This window comes from Caretta caretta, chromosome 1, assembly GCF_965140235.1.
Source record: "Caretta caretta isolate rCarCar2 chromosome 1, rCarCar1.hap1, whole genome shotgun sequence".
NCBI classification, from domain to species: Eukaryota; Metazoa; Chordata; order Testudines; family Cheloniidae; genus Caretta; species Caretta caretta.
In genome coordinates, this window is record NC_134206.1 from 96,666,653 (window position 1) to 96,685,891 (window position 19,239).

At 41.2% G+C, this 19,239-nt stretch overlaps 2 protein-coding genes across 3 annotated transcripts in view; one reads left to right on the forward strand and one right to left on the reverse strand.

Annotated features, from left to right (window-relative positions):
* GPC6 (glypican 6) overlaps positions 1 to 13,200 on the forward strand; it is a 1,138,485-nt gene extending 1,125,285 nt beyond the window's left edge. For both annotated transcript variants that reach the window (XM_048853256.2, XM_048853266.2), the window contains 2 exons: positions 6,649 to 6,824; positions 12,241 to 13,200. In XM_048853256.2, coding sequence (XP_048709213.1) covers positions 6,649 to 6,824; positions 12,241 to 12,443 — 379 coding nt within the window. In that variant the 3' untranslated portion in view covers positions 12,444 to 13,200. The remainder of the gene's footprint in view (positions 1 to 6,648; positions 6,825 to 12,240) is intronic.
* The window catches only part of TGDS (TDP-glucose 4,6-dehydratase), a 1,159,807-nt gene that overhangs the window by 865,506 nt on the left and 275,062 nt on the right, over positions 1 to 19,239 (reverse strand). The window lies entirely within an intron of this gene.

Sequence of the window (19,239 nt, forward strand, 5' to 3'; positions counted from 1 at the left end):
TTACTCCAAGTGTCAGTGAAATGCAATTAACAGGATATGTGAAATTTGACAATGCCCTAGAGAGCAAGGTCATTCCTCTTTATTGTAGCATAAAATGTACCCTTACTCATGATGACTAGTATCTACAATAAAGTACGAGTCAGCATGAATAAGGGCAGCAGAAGCTGGCCTGTTAGTAAATAAAGGATTGGATTTCTTTGTATTCATATGCTTGCCTATTCTCTGCCTTGGCTCCCATGCTAGTGTTAGGCCTCCCTTTTCCCTTGTGGTAGGTAAAGGCATGGATTTTGAATTCCAGAGTGAATCACAGAAGTTAAAGATGGAAAAAAACAGTTGGGTCATGTAGCCTATTCCCTAGTGTAATAGTCTGCTAGTCAGTTAGACTCTCTTCACTTAGACTCTCTAGTCACTTAGACTCTCTTCTCAGGGCATGGGCAGAGGAAGCTCCCTAGAAGCACGGGGGGCACCAGCGCCCAGACCGTGGCCCGTCCCATGATCCACCCTGAGACCCACCTCTGCTTGGCCTCCTCCCACCTATGTTCCACCTCCACTCTTCCCCAGGCCCTGCTCCTGCTCGTCCCCCTCCCCTAAGGTCCCCCGCCCGCTGCTTGTGCCATTACACTCCCGCCCCTGAGGGGCCCCCCCACCTGCTGTTTGCACCTCTTCACCCCCTCCCTAGAGGCCCCCCCACACACACTCGCCGATGCATGAAAGGCTGATGATGCATGAAAGGGGTGTCACTGACACTTCTGAATAGATCTTAAGGATTCCCTATTCTCGATAAAGTATCTGCAACAATATTTCCTTTCCCCTTGATATGAATTATGTCAACGTCGTATGCTTGAAGGGCTAGACTTCGAAGAAGTAATCTAGAGTTCCTTGAGCTCAGTGTAGCCATGCGAGTGGGGCAGGGTCACTTACTAAAGTGAACTTTTTGTTATATGAATAGGGTTTAAGCTGCTTAACTGCCCAGACAGTTGCATAGCATTTTCCTTGATTGTAGCATAGTTTTGCTCAGTGGATGTCAGTTTTTTGCTTAAGTACGCAATGCGGTGGCTGCCCTGATTTCTGATTTCTAAGGGTTTGTCTACACTGGCACTTTGTCGGCAAAACTTGTATCATTCAGGGGTGTTAAAAAAAACACACCCGGAATGACAAAAGTTTGCCCGATGAAAAAGCGACACTGTGAACAGTGCTTTGTCAGCAGGAGCACTCTCCTGCCAACAAAGTCACTGCCACTTGTGAGGGGTGGAAGTTTTTGTCCGCAGGAGAGCACAGCCATGTCGCTAAAAGCCTTGTAGTGTAGCCTAACAGTCTGACCTGAGTTTGGCACTCTTAGTTGTGAGCCACTCCAGGTACTGCGATACCTAGGCAATGAACAGGGAAATATAACAAAAGACAAAATATTTTTTAAAAAACAGTGTCTTAGGTGCTGCTGGTCAAAGAAAACAGAGTTGTAGAATTGCAAAATAGATATTGGCTCTTGTGTTTCATTCAACACATCCACCTTCTAACATTGCATATACCAGAAAATGTATGTTATAAAACTGAGGTTATAGAAAATGGAAGCTATTCCTTCTTTTGAAAGAGGCAGAACACCAAGGTCACTTGTAGTTATTAAAATCCACTGATATGTCTCTACTGCTGTGAGACCAGATGGGGTTAATCCAAGGCCACCAATTAGCAGATAACATGCAGAGTTACAGGAATGATCCATTTGACTTTCTGGAAGGGTGCACTTGTTATGATGATGACCCTTGACACAGAAAAAGCATTTGTTTGATAAGGTCAAATGTAAATATTGGGGCAGAGGAGGTGGGAGTTGGATGGTATGGAACTGGGAACATTTATGAGATGGATGGAATCCCATTTCTAAAAAAACCTAATAGCCAGAATCAAAGTTAATGATAGCTACGTCAAACCTAGTCCCTTCTGAGAAGTACCCAGCAGGCTGCCCCATCACATCTCATATTCATGGTCATGAAAATGTGTACACAAATGTTGTTTGTTTGTTTTTAAAAAGTATCTTGGGTATAAATTCAAGAGACTTGGGTAACAATGTTATCCTCTATGCACGTGAGGTCTTAATGACACTTGGTGATCTGCTCACCCAGGTGACTGTTATGAAAGATAAGATGGAATTTGGAGAAGTCTCAGGCGTTAGTATTCAGTTATACCAAATCCCAATTATTAGCCCTTGAAATAAACTAAGATACCCAAATACCATGACAAGCAAAATGCCATGGTACAATGCTGAAGTTACAGCCAGCCGCAACCATCTCTTCCCTTCGCCTGCAGAACCCAGTTTAGCTGAAGAAGCACATGCTGCCTGGTCCAATAGAGTTTGGGCTCTCTCTGTGTTGGGTGGAAGAAGTGAGGCTCTAGAGCATTGTCTATACTAAGAAAATGGCCCATTTCTAACAACAGCTTTGTTTCAGCTGCACTTAATTGTGGACATCTATGTTCAGCACCATTGGAGAAAATGCATTAAGCCCAGCTCTCAGCAACTAAACAAAATGTTTCTCTTAATAAATGTATGGTTTCCAATCTAATTTTGCTGGGGCTCCCCTTCCAGGCTCTTGACAGATGGACCATTCCCTTCCAGTCCCTGTGTTCCCTTATATCCCACCTAAGCACAGCTGCTGCTGTTTTTCCTTTACACACACATACACACACACTAACCAGTCCCTTTGGGGATTGCCCTATGATTGAAAAGAGACAGATGGGGTTGTCTGTTTGGCCAAGTGAGCCAATTGTAAGTGCCTTTTTATCTTAGCAGGCCGGGTAAGCTTGTCTGCCATTATCCTAGCTTGAGTGAACCTCCCTGCTGCATTTGTTTTGTCTTCCTCACAAGACTAGACACCAATGAAAGCTACAGCACTTACTGAGTGGAATTTCCCAGTGTTAAGTAAACAGCTGCTGCAGCAGCAGAAGATGGAGGACACTGCCCTTTAAGTCAGATGTCATTCATGAAATGGAAAACCCATCCATTTTTGTTCAGTGGCCACTGTGGTTTGTTTATGTAAGCAATCTGAAAAGAATTATCAGCCATTTTTAGTCTTGAAAAGAAAGAAAATACTTTGGAACATCAGCTGCATATTGAAAAAAAAATGGACTTTAAACAAGCTTTGTGGGACTTGCATAACAGGTGCCAAAAAGCATTTTTGTCATGCCTGCTGAGGCAAGTGAGAAGTATGGAAAGGCTGAAGAGGAATGAAGAAATGGGTTAAGATTTTAGAAAATGTAAACGGCACTAAACTACTGCTGTATCTGAGCAAGAAACAAATCGAAAATAAACAGTAATGTCCAGCTTCTCATCTGTCAAAGAGGTGAGAGAAATAATCGGACACAGATCCAGGCTAGCCTCTCCCATTCCATTTTTATTTAGAATCGTTATTATTATTACCATGCACCAAAAGGGATGGTTAACCACAAGAGCAGCAGCAAAGCTTAATACCCAAAGGGGTAGCTCCACTTTCAGAACTGCAACATAAGCAGCTGTGTTTGAACAACTTTGCCCACCCTGCAGCCAATTTTCTGTCAAAAATGGTCTCCTGCCACTGCTTCCAATTTTGGGTGACTTAACCCTACCACATACACATCAAAATGCTTTTGTAAGAACATGTGCTTGGCTGTCATTCAGGGGGAAGATGTCACTCGAAAAACACCTTGGACTTTGAACTTCTATATCCCTGGTCTAAAGAAAGGGTAGCAATGTTTAGCTTTTTACATTCAAAAGAGACTTTCCTTTGAGAAAACAGGTGAGCCACTTTGATAACAATTATCTAAATACTTCATACACGTGCTGTAAATACTGAGGCCCTGATCCAGCGAGGTACTTAGGCATGTACCTAACTTTAAATGCTTTGAAGTCAATGGGCTTTCTTAAAGTGTGCTTAAATTTAACAAATGCTTAAGTTCTTTGCTAACTGTGGCTTGACAGCGCAATACTAAAGATGTATGTGCTTAAAGTGTAGCAACTAAATCTGCATGAAGACACCTAAATAATAATTTTAGTCACCTCAAATCTGATTTAGGCACTTAAAGATAGATTTAGATGCCAAATTTTGGGCTCCCAAACTTGAAAATTAGGCACTGAATCATTAAACCTAACCCATTCTGAAACTGAAAGTGTATCATACAGTAGCCACTATATTTCATCCTTTGGAATAAAGTTTTATCTTGGAGAGCCAATGCAATAAAGTTGTTGATTTCATATCTTTAACACTTTTGTTTGAAAGTTCATCCTTCTTATGGCAAATACAGTTTTTAAGTGTGTGTGTGTGTGTGAGTGTAATTCATTTGACTCTTTTCAAGTCCTAGCAATCATAGCAGAGCAAACCATCATTTTGTGAATGTCATGGCTGTTCCTGGAGTGAATCTGATTCTACAGGTGATTTTAAAATGAATTAGGGTGAAAGAACACAACTAGGCCCACTTGACATCCCCTTGAAGTCAGCTGATCTCTGGGTGGGTCCAGGGTCCACCACACAGATCCATTTACAGAATTTGAAACTTGTTATTCATCCTAAATAAAGAATATACCAGAAAACTCTTATTACATTAAACTTCCAAAATAACTCATATGCTTTCCATATAGAAAACTTACTCAGGACTCAGTATATCACATAAACTAGGTTCTACTTTTATTACACAATAAGACAAGAAGTCAAACATAAATCAGTCATTGCAATTTGATGCATCATATTTCATAGCCAAACACTGCTTCTCATGGATTGAATCAGATAATTAGCAGAACAGTCATCAGTCATGAACAGGAATTCTGATGCAGAGTATTCAGAATAAATACTTAGACTTAAAATCACTTTTAGCTAGTAACTGGTTGTTTCTCCTGGGGAAAGAATCTTATTGTCTTACAGCCTCTTTCTGTCTATTGGTCCTACACCACTGTAGAATCTGAGCACCTACTACATAGAAAGAAAGATGATTATTGTTTTTTCTATTTTAACTCTTTCCTTCTCGGCCTTAGGAGAAATTTCTGGGTTCATTTATAAGATATTAATTTGTTTGTTTGTTTATGTTTGTGTCAAAGATAGAGCAAGCAGCTGAACTGAAGAAATTAGTTTTGCATTTAGTTCTGGAAGTGACAGGTCCTTATCTCTTATGGGAGTCTGTCAGTCCATTAGAGAACTGAAGTCAGGTCCTTAGTGTTCAGATATATCTCCAAATTAAACAACAGCTATTATATATTGTTGTTGTTGTAATACAAATTATTAGTATTGTTATTATTATTAATAATAACAATAACAATAATAATAATAATTTGTATTACCATAGTGCCTAGGAGCCCTCGTCATGGACTATTTGCTAGATGCTGCACAAACACAGGTCCTGCCCTAAAGAGCTTACAATCTAAGTATAAGACAAGAAACAGCCAGGGGCATACAAGAACACAGTGAGGCAATATTGGTAAGTTTGACAGGTAGTGGGATCATAGTACCAGCAGTCTAATTGTTATCAAGTTTTTTTTTGGACATCACAGCAAAGGAGAGTTTTAAGGAAACATTTGAAGGAGGAGAACAACATGGTTTTGTGACTATGTACTGGAAGCTCTTCCCGAGCATGGGGAGAAGCATGAGGGAAAGCATAAAAATGTAACAAATGGGCAATGGAGCCTAGCATGTGTGGGCTGATTAGAAGTGGGAGTCAACATCTTGATTGGGATGGGGCATGAAGGGCCTTGAAAGTGAAGACCTGTAGCTTATGTTTGATATGATAGAGAAGGAAGAACCCATGGAGGGACGCGTGCAAAGAGAGGGGTGATTGGTCAAAGAGACAGGCTAGGACAATGGTCTTTGCAGCTGCATTCTGAATGAATGTGAGTGGTGCAAGATTCCATTTGTCAAAGCCAGAGAAAAGGGTGTTGCAGTAATTGAAACATGAGATGATGTTGAGTTTTAGCTGCATGGATGGATAGGACAGATGTTATCTTAGAGATACTAAGCAGAATGAATTGGCAAAATTTAGACATAGCTTAGAGGCAAGGACCTAGAAAGAGGTCTGAATTGAAGATGATGCCCAGCTTACGGGCCTATGTGATGGGCAAGATATTGGGGTTGCCCACAATGATTAAGAAAGGAGGTCGGAGAAAAGGGTTTAGAGGAAAAGATTAATAACATGTCTCTTTCAACAGCTGACCAAAGTTGTCATTGCAAATGATCTATATGCGATAGAAACTATTTTTACATAACAAGATAGATAAAAATAAAAAAAGTACAAAGGAATATTGGGCTAGATAATCAGCTAGATAATATTGGGCTAAATAATGTAGCTCCTCTGACGTCAATGGAACCTAGTTTTCATTAGCGAGGATCTGGCCATTTAGAGTTTTACACTATACTAGTAAATCTCAACTGTGGTTTTCAGAGGCAAGAGCACTTGCTGATAGTGTGCAGAGTTAACCAGTCAGATGATGTTAACTCTTCTTTGTTTCCATATGTCGAAGCTCTTCAAAAAGAACAGTAGCTGTTAGACTCTGTAAAGCTGACAAAGTAGTTTTCTAAATATTTTTATAAGAAATGTTAAAGACAGTTAATACTGTCAAATTGCTTAGTATAGAATTTGCACTATGGTCCGCATTTCCATAAAACATTATATACTGAGCCAATTGTTCATTTTGCTGTCTAGATACCTGCCTGAGATTATGAATGATGGGCTGACCAACCAGATCAACAATCCCGAAGTAGATGTGGACATCACAAGGCCTGACACCTTCATACGGCAACAAATCATGGCCCTAAGAGTCATGACTAACAAACTGAAGAATGCATACAATGGAAATGATGTGAACTTCCAAGATACAAGTAAGCAACTGATTTTGCAAACAAACATATCGTCCAAACAAATTCATAAACCCACCACATCGGGGCCATTATAAATTCTAATAACTCTCCTTAGTTATAGTAATCTGCTAAGTATACCTTATTCCAGATGGTCCTGGGTTGGAAAAGTGAAGCAATGTAAGGGTTTGCCTACATAAAACAGCTTAGCCTAAGGTGTGAATTTAGGCCATGTCTGTACTATGGGGACTATGGAGGCACGGCTATATCACTGTAGCTATGCCGGCATAACCTCATAGTGCCAATCCAGTCTATAGCAATGGAAAAGGTTTTTCCAGTGCTATGGGAACACCATCTACTTGAGTGACAGTAGCTAGGTCAACGGAAGCATTCTAGCTGTGTCTACACTGGGGGTTAGGTCAACGTAGCTACAGGGTTCGGGGTGTAGATTTTTCACACCCCTGAGCACTGTAGTTATGCCAACCTCAATTTTAAGCATAGGCCAGGCCTCACACTGATTTAGTTAAACTGGTGCATACCACAGTGTGGACACGCTTATGTCGCTTTAAATGGTTTTTTTCAATTTAATTTAAGTAGATTGGGAGCTAAGTCAAAATTGTCTGTTAAACTACAGTAAGTGTCCGCATGGAGCTTTGCACCCATTTAATTAATTCGTTCATCTGGTGAAACTTTCCCACGTAAACAAATCCTAAAATTGCTTCAGTGATATCATTCCGTCTCTCAAGGTTGACCATTTACTGACTAGAACTCAAGTTCCACATTCAAGTTCTCAATCAGAGAATACAGTGTACTCCGCGATCTTCACTTTAGTAAAAGTCTTCAAGGAAAAATCATATATGGTTCTATGGTCCTCATAAGAAGGTTTCCGTATATACTTTTCAAGATCAGACTCATGCAGTATTTTTTTTAAACAGATCTGGGTTTGTGCTATTAGTTGTTATTATTGCAGGTTGTTTTTTAGATTATGGTAGCAACCAAAATGCACTACAGCCTTTGCAAGCACATTCCCATAAAATGAAGATCATATAATCTGAGAAGAGGACAAAGTATGGAGGGTGGGGGAAAGAGATAAAATGTACAAGTAAACCAATCAGGGAGGAGCTAGGCTTATGTCTTATTATAGCTATTACATGTTTGGGGAGTTTTATTTTGTTTTGTTCTTAAGATGTAGCATTATATTTGCCTCTCTCCTTCCTCCTGCTTCAATTCATCTCCCCAGCTTTCCACCACTGCAACTGCCTGAGTCTATCACTGCATCCGTAAGCGCCATGTTTAAAAAATGCAGTCCCATCCCTCCGTGTGAATATGCACTTGACTCAAAAGATAAACAACAGTAATAATCAGGGGCCCATGTACTCTGTGGCACAGTGGGACCACAATCTGCTGCAGTGTTCATTTGTTGTTTCTCCATTCTTGCCTCCCGCACCCAAATGCATACAGGACTAAGGTGGGAACTTATAGTCAGTTTCAGCAGTTTATCTTCTCAAAATCCTTGAGCCTCAGTGTTTGCTCTATTCTCTAAACCAGTGGTTCTCAAAGCCGGTCCACCGCTTGTGCAGGGAAAGCCCCTGGCACACCAGACCGGTTTGTTTACCTGCCGCGTCCGCAGGTTCGGCCAATCGCAGCTCTCACTGACCGCGGTTCGCCACTCCAAGCCAATGGGGGCTACAGGAAGTGGTGCGGGCCGAGGGACTAAACCACCTAGTTGCATAGCTTGCTCACCTGTTTTCTGGGTGTAAATTGTACACCAGCTCTAGCTCATCAACCTGCCTCCAGCCTGGCTCTGTAGAATAGTGCCAGAACACACACTGTAATCCAAGTATCAGGGGATAGCCGTGTTCGTCTGTTTCCACAAAAACAACAAGGAGTCCGGTGGCACCTTAAAGACTAACAGATTTATTTGAGCATTATACTGTAATCCAACTGATTACTCTCTGTGGGTAAAATGCAAAATAAGAAACAGTTGTAGGCAGGTCCCAGCAGGGCAGGGAGAGAGAAAATTGCCAGGTGCCTGGTTACAACAAAATAATGAATTCTATAGCAAAAATGCTGAATTTTGTGACATTTTAGAAAAATGCCTAATTCCATGGCTGCACAAGTCATAGGGCAAAGGGCTCTGAGTGAGATGACTGGAGCATTTCCCACCTCTCAGACCCATTGTTTCGTGCTCTTTGAAGTTTCAGACAGGGATTGGTGTACCTTCTAGTCACTTTTTTGAGGTTATCATTGTACCCCAATCCCTGTCTGAAGCCTCTCATGAAAACTGCCTCTTCCACTGCCTATACTCTCTATCTAGTGTTACACTAGGGCCTTGTCTACACGACACAGTTTTGTCGGCAAAAGGCAGCTTTTGCCAACAAAACAGTAGAGGTGTACATACAACAAAGCTACTTTCGGGAGAAGAACTCTGCTGTTTTGCTGACAAAATGAAGCCCCCTCGACGAGAGGCATAAAGCCTTTTGCAGCAAAGTTAAAGCACCAATGCACCAGTGTAGGTGCTACTGTCCGTTATGTCGACATAACCGGCCTCCCCCAGTATCCCACAATGCCCACCGTGACCGCTCTGCTCACTGATTTGAACTCGGTTGCCCTGCAGGCACACACCCCTCCCCTTTCAAAGCTCCGGAAAGCTTTGACATCCCTCAGCATGGAGAGCTCATAGAGCCCCTGAGGAGGCTGTGGGAGAACTCAGAGGGAATCACAGAACCATTAATGTGGAATCAGCCGGCAGGCAGAGTGGGCTGCTGCTGTGGAGGGTGGGGGAGAGAGACTGCTGTGCTGTGCAGTTGGGGGCTCATGCGTGGAGGGGTCCCCTTGCCCTCACGCCGCTGTCTGAACTTCAAAAGACAGCATGCCGATGCACGCTCCCCCAACACGTACCCTTCCCCAACACACACTCTGTCTCTCTCACATATACACTCCCCCAATCTCTCACACACTTCCCCAACACACACTGTTTCTGTCTCTCTCTCACACACACACACGCTCCCTGCCACACACTCTCCCCCTCCAACCACCCCCCACATACACTTCCGTTGAAAAGTCGCCAGCAATCTAGAAGGATGTCCATGGAACAATGCAACTGAGAAATCTGCATGATGTGACGCTGTACCTGCCCCATGAGGCATTGCAAACCCATCCCAAAGCACCCTGCAACCAGTTGCACAGTGGGACCCACAATGTGCAACTGCTCTCTGTGTTGATGCAAGAATTGCTAGTGCGGACAGGGCCATCCCTGGGGGGTGTGGGGCCTGGGACAAATCAGCCTTCCTGCTACTCTACTTGCCGTCTGCCCGGCCGCCGCTTGCCTCCTCATCCCTCTCCCCCACCTGCCCGGCCACTGCTCTCCTCCTCACCGTCCGCTGACACGCTTGCCTCCTCACCCCCCTCCTGCCTGCCTACCTGCCACTCACCTCCCCATTCGCCTCCTCACCCCACTCACCCGCCGGCCTCACCTCACCGCCCACCTCCTCACCTGAATATTGGGACAAATGGCATCCCAATCGTACATCGGTCGGGACGCGAGACAGAGGGCTAAATATTGGGACAGTCCCAATTTTATCAAAGCACAGGGCCCCCCAAAGCGCAGGCCCTAGGGCAGTCACCCTGATTTGCCCTACCCAAGGGATGGCTCTGAGTTGGATGCACTCTGCCGACATAGTGTAGACATGCAACAGCATGTTAATTAAAGCGGCATAACTTTTGTCGAAAAAACTCTGTCGTGTACGCAAAGTCTAAGTATCTGATACAGCGGAACTTCAGCCATGAACGTCCTTAGTCTCATTTTGCTTAATCAAAAATTTAAACTCTAGTTCTTTACAATGAACTGCCTTGGCCACTGCTGACCAGGTGAAGGAAAGGTTTGGAAATATCAGGAAAGAAGCCAGATTCACTTCAGAGACAAATACACATCTGGATGTGATGCAATAAGAAGATCTGGGCAGATGCAACAGAGAGAACAAAGCATTGTTATCTTACAAAAGAAAGTGAATGGAAGGGAGTGAAGTGTTAAAAAAAATCCTAAACGTAGGAATAAAATGAAAGGTGTACTTTTAATCATTTCAACTGTAAATTCTTCAGAGTAGGGACATTGTCTTCATGCTTGTTTGTAAAGTCCTGAGCATGCTGGTGCTACATAAATAATAATCAGCTATCTCATAACATAAAATCATGTATCCCTCCCCAAATTTTTGATGAAGAACTTCCAGTATTCTAGAGTCAGAAAACAATGAGCATTATGCTCACATGTACACAAAAGATTCACTAGAGATAGGATAGTATGCATGAAAAAAATATCATGCAAATAGCCATTAGGTGTGCTAAGGACAATCAACATGCTGGCTAGTAGTACTATTGTCACTGTAATTGTAGGCTAGGTCTGCTAGAGAGCTAGAATACATGTACAGAAAAAGGTATGTTAAGAGACCAATGCTTCTTTACTGAGTTACCACAATGTCCTGTATAAAATTAGCATAACTAAATGTAGTATAGTGACTAATGTCATATAATGGAATGATACAAGGTCAAGTAATTTCTGATCTTCCAATTTTTGTATTTACTTTTTAAATATTTTATTTGATATGTTGTCTTGTTGGTTGCATGCTAGCAAATTGACATTAATGGAAGCCTCTCTTAGATACTGTCCCATTTAGAAGGTATGAGTTTATGAAACAGAGGAATCATTGCAAACAGTCATAATAAATTGAAGTGGTCCAATTTGCAGTTTGATTCCTAATTAATATATTCAAGAATCCAGATGTGCCATAGTTCAGCAACCTTAAACGGAAAGCCTGAGGGTTGAGCGAGAAAAGCTAGAGTGCTTGTTTCGTCTCTTACCTACACTAGTGTTACTCCACTGACTTCAAAAGAGTTACTCTTGTTTTACACTGATGTACGAGAGAGAGAAGAGAACCTCCTTTTCTGTGTATGTGCAAGGTTACTACTGTATTATAACCGTATTATTTATTGAGCAAACATGTTCTCTGTGCTGTTGATAACATAGAGAAAGTCACAGTCTCTGCCCTGTGCAGCCTGCACTCTAAAGCTTTCCAATGATACTTGTTTCCTATGTTACCTTTTGGTTACCAACATACATTATGCTTTAGGGCATACATGTCATCACGTTAAGAACATGCTTAAGCCCATCCCTATTCATCAAGAGCTTAAGTACTTGCTTAAACTCCAGTGACTTTTAGTGACTGCTTTGCAGAATAGAGATGGATTTAAACACAGGCTAAAGAAATTTGCTGAATTGGAGTCTTGGAGCACTGCACAATTCACCAAGTATGTCGTGGGCTTTTCCACCTTCCTCTGAGACATCAGGGGTTGGCTACTTCTCTGAAAGTCAGAATAATGGATCTGAGGAATGAATGGTTGACTTCTATGTTCTTATGTTGTTTTTCTTACCTCCCTGTGCTAGGTGATGAAACCAGTGGCTCAGGAAGTGGAAGTGGTTGCACTGATGATATCTGTCCTACAGAGTTTGACTTCATCACCACAGAAGCACCACCTGTTGACTCAGACAGGAGAGAAGTAGACTCTTCAGCAATCCAATCTAGCCATTCACTGTTTACGTTGTTCATCATGTGCATCATCCTTGTACTGCAGAGACAGTGGAGATAATCCTGGTTCTGGTCAGAGAGACTGTGTTTTAGCTACGAAAACAGCCAACTTGCTCCTTTTCTTACACTCTTGGACAATGGACCATGCCACAAATACTTACAGTTTTCTATGAGAAGAGAGCAGTACTACAGCCTGCTTCCCTTTTTGTTTTCCCAAAGAGTACCAGGTGCCAGACTGAACTGCTTCCTGTTTCTTTCAAGATATCTGTGAAGACAATGTCCACTCTTGAGAAAATTCTTTCTCAGATCTTTATTACTGGAGACTTTCTGAGCTGCATTATGCTGCAGAAGTAAAAAGGATCTTTCGGTGTGATGTTTTCCTTAACAAGAAAAAAAAGAGAAAGAAACAAAGAAAGCAAATTTCCTTCTAAATCAGGCCAAACTCAAGGCTGCTGCATTTTCAAGAAAAACAAAACAAAAAGACAAAAAAAAAAAAAGGGGGAACAAAAAGACAAAAGTTCTTCACAGACAGCCAGGCCTCCTCTAGGGGCTTCTGTCCAGTGATTCAGGTCATCAGAATGATCATTACTATTGCAAAGAAGTTTGATTTTTTTTCTAACACAACAATAAGAGTATGTTTCAATGGTGAATATCTTGCACTCCATCTGCCAACATCATCAGATTGGTATGAAGGTACAGGAGGCTGAAAAAAGAAGCTTGTCTTTTAGTATTATAGTAACACCACTAAGCTCAGAATATCATGTTACAGTTGCTTATGATTTAAATCTTGATGCCCAGTAAAAATTTGAGTAGATGCACTATTTCTCTAGCTTCTTTCAGTACTGATCGTTACATAATTGGCACAGATTTCCACCTTGCGTCCCATCAACAATTGTGGTGATGCTAAACAAATCTTCCCTCAAGGGTTTGGACAGAAAATAATGTCTTGTGATAGAATCTCTTTCCTTTTGCCACAGGTTTGACATTGATTAGAATTTTCTGCTACTGTGTTCATTATCCCACCAACCTGACAATACTTTAATGGACTGATAAGAGTGATTGGATCCATACGTGAGTTTCACACATAACTACATCCTTTGCATTCATTAGTTTCTGTATCACAAGGGGTACTGTGCTACAAAAAGTCAAGACAAAAAAATATAGTACTGACATGGAGATTTCTTTCACTTTTTTAGTCTTAGTATGATCATCTATTTTTATATATATAAATATATAGAGATCACAGATTTTAACTTCTTAATTACAAGCTCAGGGTTGACACATCTTTGTAAGGAAAAAAATGTTTTGTCAACCAGCTCTTCTTTTTTTGTGCTGCTCTGGAAAGGAACTCTTTAATGACTGGTGAGCACAAGAATCAAAGAAGACAACCTTTTTACATATCCAGTGTCCGTTTCTTAAAAAGTTGCAAGGGGGTGAGAACCCCTTTTGTGTGTGTGCTTTCACGTGGACATGTGAGTTTGTGTGAAATGCCTATAGAAATGCACAGAGCAGTGTGACTTGTTTTGTGATGGCAATTGTACTCTCAAATGCTTCAAGAATATGCCACTTTAATAATCATTGCCCACATGGATACGGCTCATGGATATGGCTCTGGTTTGCATTAGATTGCATGACCTGAGTGTAGAGGCTATTTTAAAGCGTGGGTAAATGAGTGTCAGCAAGTAGGCAGACATCAAACCCTTCCTTCCCCCCGCAACAAGAAACAAAGGGCTTCTGTGAAAATTCTCAGAGGTATTGAAATGATTTGCTACAAATATACTTCCTGGTTCTTATAATGATTCTAGAGTTGTTAAGGACAAAATATGAAACCACTTTAAAGTAAGCCAGCCACATTACAGTTAAGATGTTGAACATGTAAATCGTATATGTTCCAATCTCATTTTCTTATCAAATTATAATTAGCTATCAATTTAGCCATTAAATTAAAGTAGTAAACACACAGCATAATAGGATAAAGTATATTTAAACACTTTTACCAATATATATATATTTACAAACTACTATCAATATATTGTCTAATAAGAAAAACAAAATGTCAGTTTTCAAGACCCTGTATTCCATTTTTTGTTTGTTGTTGTTGTTTATTTAAAAGTTGATAAAATTCAGCATTGCTGGCCCAATTCAGTATCACATGCTTTGCGGAGAAACCATCAGTTTTATAGCCAGGGTCTGTGTTCATGTCATACATTGCATAGATAGATCTGGGCAGTGTTTCCCGTCATCTTCATGTTTCACTTTAGAACACTTAGTGGCTAAAGTTAAATTTCTTCATTAACTCAATGTCTACACTAGCACTTTTGTCTGTAAAACTTTTGTTGGTCGAGGTGTAAAAAAAACATGCCCCTGACTGACATAAGTTACATGGACAGAAGCGCTGTGCCATTGGGATACGCTCTCCCATCAACATAGCTACTGCCGTTCACTGGGGGTGGTTTACTTATGCCGATGGGAGAGCTCTCTCCCATCATCACAGAGCAGCTACACAGGAGACCTTACAGTGGTGCAGCTGCATCGATGCCGCTGTAAGGCCTCTAGTGTAGACACAGTCCGTATCAGTTAAAGCCAACCCATGCAGCAGATTTGCTTGACCCCAGTAAGCCCCACACTAAGAAGTTCTTTCCTCTGGATTTTTTCATTGATTTCTACATACAGTGGAACATGAGGGAGATTTCTCTGAAAATCTCCCCTAGTCCTCAGCCTTCTCATTCTACACATCTTCTGGCCCCTACTTGCACTGCTGCACTTCACATGTCGTCTTTCAGAACATGAGGGATTCAATTTGATTTTTACAATTCAGCATTTATCCTGCAGTAAATTATGTCAATTTCACCCGATTACGCTCTGTCAAGAAGCTTATGTAATGAAATCAACCCAGCTACACTGAGGCACTATCACTGCTGCATCCAGCTTCTGCTGGGTAAAGCAGAGTTGGGGTAGCTTGCAAACAAGCCTCTTGTGGTTCCCTGATTCTCTGCACTAGCTCTGGTGCTGGTTAGGGCAGCCTGCTGGCTGAAGCACATAGCTGGAGCCCGCATGCTCTTGCCACCTATCCCACTGTCTTGATCCAACACACACCTCCACCCACCTCAGTATGTCTTTTTGGCAGGGAGGGAGACATAGGGACCAGCTATGCCTGCTGGTGAATCTTCCCACACCAGCAGAATCCTCAGCAGGGGACTTGCAGGAGGTGTCAGCTCAATTTGCAGAGAGCAAAAGGAGTGGAAGTTGGCAGAAGATCTGCTCTGCTGAACCAAATTCATCTTTAGTTTAACTTAATTGGCTTCATTAGAGTTATGCCAGGAGTGAATTTTCCCCTAGTATTTTATCTGTTTTCCTACTATTTTTTTAAAAGTGAGGTAATGTCAGAACATGGAGATCCCTCTGTATGAGAGGTCAAGCACATAGCTGTTGGAGACTCCCTAGCTTGACTGTTTCTCTCACAAATCACATTTTGCTGAGATTTAAAGGAGCTATTAAAACAGAACACATGAAATTGGGAATTAAGAAATATAACAGATAGTGGTGTTTATAAATGCAAGAATCTAGATCATTTAATGTGCCTCTACTTACAGCCCCTTTACTCCTAATAGGTATTTTGGTGGTTTTTTGTGTGCCACAACTGAAATAATACTCTTCTGTTTATGATTGTTAAAGTAAGAGAGAATAAATGACACTAATAAACTTTTTAGAAGTCTGGACCCAGAGTCTGAGGCAAAATCTCTGGATTACACAGCCCTCTAGTGTCACATAATCCTGAAGTTCTGTGCAGCTTTGTTTACAGTTTATAAATGGAGGATTTGAATGAATTATATATGGTAATGAATAATGCAGTCAGCACGCTGTATTTTTTATTTTGGTATTAATTCCATTTATTTTACCCTGTCCCCACCTTGTCAGAATGCTGCAGATTTTTGTATTGACAACTCATCGCTGTATCATAGAGGTTGTCGGGGAGATGCAGGAGGGCGCAGCAGTTGAGTAGGAGGAAGTTGGGGAATAGTGGATTGTGATTTCATCTTAAACTGGAGGAATGGGGGAACCTACTATAAAGGAGGTTTTTAGGTCCACCAACCAGGCCCCCCCGGGGTTACTTTTAGGACCCTAGCAAATGAGACAATCACTGCTTGCTGTAGTAGACAAAAAACACTGCTAATTTCAGAGTTCAGATCCAAAGGTTTATTTTAGCATAGGTACAAGGTGCCACACTCCAGTGATCAGCTGAGGGTGACCAACCAATGATTTGGCTGAGTACATGGCTGTACACAAACAAAGACAAAGACTTAAGTCTCTGTGCAGTCCTTTATACCCAAGATGAAACCATACTTTTATCAACACATGCTCCTCTGATTCATTACATAATAATTAATAATGTTCTATGACCAAATATAAGATTCCTCATTACACCCTAAATTATATAACTTATTTACTTCTGAACCATAACAAAACTATTCATCTGAATATTTGACAGGGATTTGGGGACTTTTCTTGTTTATCCTAATTATATTTGGCAGGATGATCTTAACCTTTCATTGTATCTTCATCCTTGTAACCTCGGCCGTGTCCTGCACCCAAATCAGAGACATGTCAAGAACTGAACAGGATAATTAGTACACTAAATGGCTTTGTTTTGCACTCATTCCCAAAAAGGAGTATTCAAAGGTCTTATGAACCAAACTATTAAACTAAGCCCACATTTATATGGCTTGTAGCACTTGCTTATATATTGCTAGCTCATATGTAAAGTATATATTATCCATTAAATACATGTAGGCCCTTACCATTTTATATGAGGCAAGTTCACCTAATCACTGTCTCACCTCCTTACTCTGACAATGTGCCCCAGACAAGGTCATGGTAAAGGCCAAGATATCCCAGTTCCCTAGAGAGCTTGTGTTATTATCATTGCAGCACTTTGCTCACATCGTTCTCCACACCTTTTTAGCATCTGAGTATGAATGGTAAAGATCAGCCAAGCTCTGGATGGTCTCCATGTCCTGTGGAGCACCCTTACAGATGCAAGTCTCCCACCATTGTCTGAACCTACCCTCACCGCTTCCATGCAATAGTTAAAAAATTTAGAACTGTTCATGGAGAGCTCTAAATCACATGCTAAGCCAGGTCACAAGAAGCATCACTTGTCCCTAGCTGCAAACCAACCCAAAGATCATGCTCAAATATCAATATAATTAAATGGCCATTTAAGCACTTTTTTTCATTGTTGATTTTAACAAAAATCAAAAAACAAAAACACAGCACCTCTCCTGTGACTCTCCTCCTTTCACTTTACACGTAAGGAAAATCCATTAAGACCAAATACAGAATGTTTTAGATTGATTCCGGCCATGAAAATCAGATTGCCACAAATTTATTTATGGAAACAAAAGAATGCATACGGATTGCACTTATTAACAAGAATGCCAAATTTTAAAAACCACAAAGCTGGCATTTGTTACACTAACCCACAAAGTCTCTACTTTGCTATGCCTGATGAATAAGAAGGAATAGAGCCAAGGAGAGTACAGTATCAAGTGGCATTGTGAAATCCTCAAGCTGAAGCAGTTTCAAAGGGAGACAGAACATTAAAATGCTGAGGATTAGATGCAGAGTGTTGTGAATACATTGTCAGAGAGTGAGAGCAATGCTAACATCCTACTAACGAAAGACAAACAATGCACTGAATGGAGTAACATTTCCATTCTACACAGACACACTCACTGTGATGATCACATTAATGTGCAATTATCCACCCTTGTTGAATGAGCAAACAGCATACACAAACATCTAGAATTGGTGGTAACATGCAGTACAAAGCAAAAGACAACTGACATTTGCTATTAACCGCTTTCTCATCTTTTCTACAGCACAGGAAACCAAACGGAAAAACAAGAAAGCAGGCCTGAGCTCCTAATCTAGTGCACTCATGAAGCAGTAGTTAAAAACAAAACTTTTAGAAATAAGAAAGGGAAAAGATTTAGAGATATTCCTGCTGGAAACTTTTTCAGCAGCCTCTTGTATCTTTATGGGCTTATTTATTGACCCAGATTATTTGCACGGTTATCTGATGAGAACTTGATAGTGGTAATATGAATTGCCCTTAGACTAGAGTTATTGTTTCTAATAAATGGACCATGTAGTTTACAACTCTGTTTTTACATTTCAGATAAGGAACTAATTTGTGTCTGAGCTATATTTTATGGGTGAAATCCTGGCCCCATTGAAGTCAATGAGAATTTTGCCGTTGACTTTGATGAGGCCAAGATTTCAATGAGAAAGGTAATTCCATTTTGCAGAGAACATTGCTATTTGCTTGCATTCTGATTCAGAACCAAAACCAAACATTTTAAACTTCACTGTGAAAGGGAGCAGATCCCTGACTCCAGGGCAATCTGCCTGGCAGGCTACCTCCCAGCCACAGACCCTGGAAACCTGGGTCCCTGACTCTGAGGCAATCTACTTGGCAGGCTCCCCTCAGCCTGCCAGCTAGGCTGCAAAGGAGACAAGCAGGTGGGCTGACAGGAAACCAGGCAAGTTTCCCATAGAATCCTACCTGGATTTAAATCGAACTGGTTCTATGAATAATGTCTATTTTGATGGATTGGCAAATTCTGATGAAAAAACATTTGTGGAATTTTTCTGACCAGCTCTAATTTTAACCTGTATCCAACCATGCAGCTTCAGCATTACGCTGAGTCACATATGCATGAGGGATTTTTGTCTCATAGTGCACTGGAAGTGCTCTCTCTCTCTCTCCATTCCCTTATTCCTATTCCAGCCCTAGTAAATCTGTCAGGCTACATCTTTCAGGAAGCAGGCAGCACCTAGTGGTGAAGGGGTTT